The sequence below is a fragment of the Bubalus bubalis genome, chromosome 2 (assembly GCF_019923935.1).
Source record: "Bubalus bubalis isolate 160015118507 breed Murrah chromosome 2, NDDB_SH_1, whole genome shotgun sequence".
NCBI classification, from domain to species: Eukaryota; Metazoa; Chordata; class Mammalia; order Artiodactyla; family Bovidae; genus Bubalus; species Bubalus bubalis.
The window spans coordinates 172,356,469-172,362,221 of NC_059158.1; the positions used below are offsets into that span (position 1 = coordinate 172,356,469).

General features: G+C 59.7%; 1 protein-coding gene across 1 annotated transcript; it reads left to right on the forward strand.

Moving 5' to 3' along the window:
* Window positions 1-1,507: 1,507 nt before the first annotated feature.
* Window positions 1,508-5,426, forward strand: LOC102403548 (intestinal-type alkaline phosphatase). Its single transcript, XM_025278469.2, has 11 exons — window positions 1,508-1,710; window positions 1,790-1,906; window positions 2,021-2,136; window positions 2,328-2,502; window positions 2,582-2,754; window positions 3,017-3,151; window positions 3,239-3,311; window positions 3,411-3,545; window positions 3,629-3,820; window positions 4,044-4,160; window positions 4,266-5,426. Exons 1-11 carry the CDS (start codon window positions 1,641-1,643, stop codon window positions 4,601-4,603), a joined length of 1,641 nt encoding a protein of 546 aa, XP_025134254.1. The 5' UTR covers window positions 1,508-1,640; the 3' UTR covers window positions 4,604-5,426.
* Window positions 5,427-5,753: the final 327 nt, after the last annotated feature.

Below are 5,753 nucleotides of genomic sequence, written 5' to 3' on the forward strand. Positions count from 1 at the left end.
ATTGAGACTTCCCTGATGACTCAGGAGTGAAGAATCCACCTGCCAATGCAGGAGACATGGGATTGATCCCTGAATCAGAAAAATCCCCTGAAATTTACTATGGACAGAGGAACCTGGCAGGAAACAGTCCGTGGGATGGCAAAAGAGTCAGACACAACTTAGCAACTAAACAACAACAACCACAGCTGCATCACTGAGCATCATGTCCTCAAGGTTCATCCATGTAATAGGAGGTATGACACTTTCCTTCCTTTTGAAGGCAGCATAATATTCATTGGGGCTTCCCTGGTGGCGCAGATGGTAAATAATTCACCTGCAATGCGGGAGACCTAGGTTTGATCCCTGGGACAAGAAGATCCCCTGGATGAGGGCATGACAACCCACTCCAGTATTCTTGCCTGGAGAATCCCCATGGACAGAGGAGCCTGGCAGGCTACAGACCATAAGGTGGAAAAGAGTCAGACACAACTGAGCAGCTAAGAACAATATTCCATTGTGGAGTTGTATCATGCTTTGCTTATCCAATTGTCTGCTGTGGATGTTGAGTTGCTTGCACCTCTTGGCTACTGTGAATAACATTGCTAAAATGTGAATGTGCAAATACCTCTTTCAGACCTTGCTTTCAATTGCTGAGGATACATATCCAGAAGTCAGATTGTTGGATTGGAGGAATGCTTTTGAACCCAACTTGGGGTTACCGAAAACTTTTAGCTCCTTATCAGAAGCTGTTCCTGTGAGTGTGTGTGGCCTGTGGAGAGAACAGACTCACCTCTGCCTTCCATTTACCTGTTCAATGAAACAGAGGCCAACTTCAGTTAATGGGGCACTGGGCCCACACCTGTCGACCCGTTTCAGGCACCTTACACACACACACACACAAACGCAAACAGCGCTGCAGACCCAGCACTTCAGTAACTGAAGACACAGACAAGGCCCCCGCTCTGCTGTCACCTCCAGTCCCATCCTTCTTCACAGCAGAAGCTGGGCCCAGGCTCCCAGGTGCCCCCACTAGCCCAGTGCCCACACCTCCCGCCCAGGTCAAGTCTGGTGAGGAGCTGCGCAGGGGGCAGGGCAGACAGGCCTCCCCATGGATCTCTGCCTCAGGGCGCCAGGGAACTAACCCAGGCCCCTGGCCCAGGCTGTGTGCCTCCAGCCCACTCCCCTCAGCACTGGGAACCAAACCAGGCCAAGGCTGAGTCTCAGAAAACGCTGAACACGTGAAGGAAGGAGAAATGGTTCTCCCACAGGACTTGGTGAGCAGAGGGCTGGGAGGAGCCTCAGTCAGGACCTTGAAAACGTTCCTCAGGCCTAAGACATCTGCACCCTAATCCCCACCCCACCCTGAGGAGACAGCTGGGGACCATCCTGTGAGGGAGGGACCTGCCTCCTCAGGACCCCTGCTGACTCAGCCACACCCACCACATCCCCCTGGCAACAGGGCTCAAAGTCATAGGGCAGGTGAGGGGCAGGGTGTGGCCACCCGGGGACCTGGGAGGGACAAGGAGACTTTAATAGCAGGGACAAAGTCTGTCTAGATTTAAGTCCAGGCAGCCAAGCTGCAGCCGGTCCCTGGTGTCGCAGCCTTGCCCCGAGACCCGGCCTCCCCAGGTCCCATCCTGACCCTCTGCCATCACACAGCCATGCAGGGGGCCTGCGTGCTGCTGCTGCTGTTGGGCCTGCAGCTACAGCTCTCCCTCAGCCTCATCCCAGGTAATCAGACGGCTCCCAGCAGCCCCTACTCACAGGGGCGGCTCCAGGCTGACCTGACCAACACTCTCCCCTTGGGCAGTTGAGGAGGAAGACCCCGCCTTCTGGAACCGCCAGGCAGCCCAGGCCCTCGATGTGGCTAAGAAGCTTCAGCCCACCCAGACAGCCGCCAAGAATGTCATCCTCTTCTTGGGGGATGGTGAGTGCATGAAGCCAGTCCACCCCCTGTCCCCCCACAACCCTGGAGCCCTGGGCTGCCGAGTGACCCAGGCTGGCCCCAGGGACTCAGACCTGACACAGTGTGTACCTTCAGGGATGGGGGTTTCCACGGTGACAGCCACTCGGATCCTAAAGGGGCAGATGGCTGGCAAGCCGGGACCTGAGACACCCCTGGCCATGGACCAGTTCCCATATGTGGCTCTGTCCAAGGTAAGGGCCAAGTGGCCTCAGGGTGGTCTACACCAGAGGGGTGGGTGTGGGCCTAGGGAGCAGGGTAGGAGGGAAAGCCCCAGGAGCACTGGGGGCTGAGATAGGGGCTGGGGGCTGTGAGAATGGACCCAGGGCCTGGGTCAGGAGCTGGGTGTCTACCTCAGCAGAGCTGAAGGCATCTCTGCCCCCAGACATACAACGTGGACAGACAGGTGCCCGACAGCGCAGGCACGGCCACCGCCTACCTGTGCGGGGTCAAGGGCAACTACAGAACCATCGGTGTGAGTGCAGCCGCCCGCTACAACCAGTGCAGCACGACACGTGGGAACGAGGTCACGTCTGTGATGAACCGGGCCAAGAAAGCAGGTGGGCTTGGGCGTCAGCTTCCTGGGCAGGGACGGGCTCAGAGACCTCGGTGGCCCACCGTGACCTCTGCCACCCTCAGGGAAGTCAGTGGGAGTGGTGACCACCACCAGGGTGCAGCACGCCTCCCCAGCCGGGGCCTACGCACACACGGTGAACCGAAACTGGTACTCAGACGCCGACCTGCCTGCCGATGCCCAGACGAACGGCTGCCAGGACATCGCCGCACAGCTGGTCTACAACATGGATATTGACGTGCGACATGTTGGGCACAGGGCGGGGCTGGGCACAGGTGGTGGGGCACACTCGCAACACAGTCGTAGGCAACCTCCTGCCCTGCGGTGTTTCAGGGTTTTCATGGGTTTGTGTATGTGTATGTGTGGTGGGTTGGCACCATGTAGGAGGTGGGGACAGGCCTTTCCCACAGACCTGGTGGGGGAGGTAGGGGCTGTGTGAGAGGAGTAAAGGGCCAGCCAGGCCCCTAACCCACCTCTAACCACCTAATCTCTGACTCCAGGTGATCCTGGGTGGAGGCCGAAAATACATGTTTCCTGAGGGGACCCCAGACCCTGAATACCCAGATGATGCCAGTGTGAATGGAGTCCGGAAGGACAAGCAGAACCTGGTGCAGGCATGGCAGGCCAAGCACCAGGTGATGGGGGCTCATGGGTGCGGGGCTACAGTGGGCCTGGGCTTGGGGTGTCGGGCTATGAGCTGAGGCCTGATTCTGCCCTCCTAGGGAGCCCAGTATGTGTGGAACCGCACGGAGCTCCTTCAGGTGGCCAGTGACTCCAGTGTAACACACCTCATGGGTAACGACCCCACCCACCCCCACTGTCCTCCCCAGGATGACTGCCACGGGCCAACCCCGTCCTCAGCTTGAGGGTCACCACTGCTCACCTTTCCCACAGGCCTCTTTGAGCCGGCAGACATGAAGTATAATGTTCAGCAAGACGACACCAAGGACCCGACCCTGGCGGAGATGACGGAGGTGGCCCTGCAAGTGCTGAGCAGGAACCCCAGGGGCTTCTACCTCTTTGTGGAGGGTGAGTGGCAGCCCTTTGGGGAACAGAGGTGTGATGAGGGCCATCAGGGCGGGTTTGGTATCTTATATGTGACCTTCTTGCAGGAGGCCGCATTGACCACGGTCACCATGATAGCAAAGCTTATATGGCACTGACCGAGGCAGTCATGTTTGACAATGCCATCGCCAAGGCTAACGAGCTCACTAGCGAACTGGACACACTGATCCTTGTCACTGCAGACCACTCTCATGTCTTCTCTTTTGGTGGCTACACACTGCGTGGGACCTCCATTTTCGGTAAGCCCAGGGAGAGTGGCAGGTCCTTGCCCCTAAGTTACGAGGCACAAAGTGCTCTGAGCCAGTTCCCTCATCTGTCAAGTGGGGTAGTAACAGCAACTGCCCTGCATCACTCTGGTGAGGATTAAGTCATTGAACAGACAAGACCTGCCTAGGTTCTGCACACAGGGGGAGCTGCAAAGGCTAGGGCCAGTGTGATCACGGGGTCCCCTCTTCCCTGAAGGTCTGGCCCCCAGCAAGGCCTCAGACATCAAGTCTTATACCTCCATCCTCTATGGCAATGGCCCTGGCTATGCGCTTGGCGGGGGCTCGAGGCCCGATGTTAATGACAGCATAAGCGGTAAGTGTAGTGGGTGGGGCGCTGGGAGGTGGGGACCCTGGCCAGAAATTGTAGGGAGGGGAAGGCTGCCTGCCTTGTCACATTAACTCCCCACCTTCTGGCCAGAGGACCCCTCGTACCGGCAGCAGGCGGCCGTGCCCCTGACTAGCGAGACCCACGGGGGCGAGGACGTGGCGGTGTTCGCGCGCGGCCCGCAGGCGCACCTGGTGCACGGCGTGCAGGAGGAGACCTTCGTGGCGCACGTCATGGCCTTTGCGGGCTGCGTGGAGCCCTACACCGACTGCAATCTGCAGGCCCCCGCCACCGACACCGCCACCGCCACCGCCACCGACACCGCCACCGCCACCGGCATCCCCGACGCCGCGCACCTGGCGACCAGCCCGCCTCCACTGGCGCTGCTGGCCGGGGCGATGCTGCTGCTGCTGGCGCCCACCTTGTACTAACCCCCACCAGTTCCAGGTCTCGGGATTTCCCGCTCTCCTGCCCAAAATCTCCCAGCTCAGGCCCTACCAGAGCTACCACCTCGGGGTCCCCACCCCGAAGTCCTATCCTAGCGGCCACTCCCGGAGACCCGACCCGGCCCCACCACCAGAGCTTCACCTCCCAGCAGTGAAGGAGCCTCAGCTCACAGCCCCTCATGGCCCGGCCCATCCCCGAGGCTGAGGCCCTGATTTCCCTGTGACACCCGCAGACCTACTGCCCGACCCCAACTTCGGTGGCTTGGGATATTGTGTTCTGCCACCCCGAACCCCAGTAAGGGGACTCGGGCCAACCAGACTACCCCTACTGCCCACAGCCCCACCTGAGGACAAAGCTGGCATGGTCCCAGGGGTCCCAGGCCCGGCTGGAACCCACACCTTGCCTTTCAGGTGACCCTGGGACTCTGGGGTTTCCGGGAGGAGTGGCTTTCCGGGAGGCATGGTTTCCAATGGGCGTGGCTTATTGGAAGCGTGGCTCCCGCCCCTGGAACCCAACCTGTGGTCATCTGGGGCCCAAGGAGACGTCTCAGCCCAGGAGCTCTGGGGGACCCTGGACAGAGCCCTCAGCAGCCCCTCCTAGGAACCCAACGGTACCATTACAGAGAGGAGACAGCGACACAGAGGAGAGGAGACGTGTCCCAGGTCCCTCAGCTGCTGTGAGGGCGGCCCTGGTGCCCCTTCCAGGCTGGGGCATCCCAGTAGCAGCAGGGGACCTGGGGGTGGGGACACAGGCCCCGCCCTCCTGGGAGGCAGGAAGCAGCCCTCAAATAAACTGTTCTAAGTATGATACAGGAGTGATACATGTGTGAAGAGAAGCCCTTAGGTGGGGGCACAGAGTGTTTGTCTGGGTGAGGGGGGTCAGGGTCACATCAGGAGGTTAGGGAGGGGCTGATGAAGGGCTGACGTTGAGCAAAGACCAAAGGCAACTCAGAAGGACAGTGCTGCAGGACTGGGTGTGGTCAGCAGGGGGACTCCTTGGCGGAGCCTGGCGGGTCAAGAGGGTCAAAGCCGAGGGAGTGGGAGGACCGGGGATCAACTGGAATTTCATCCAGAGTGTGGGAGGTGGGTGGAAGGCTCTGAGCAGGGACATAACAGGACCGGAAGACTCTAGAAA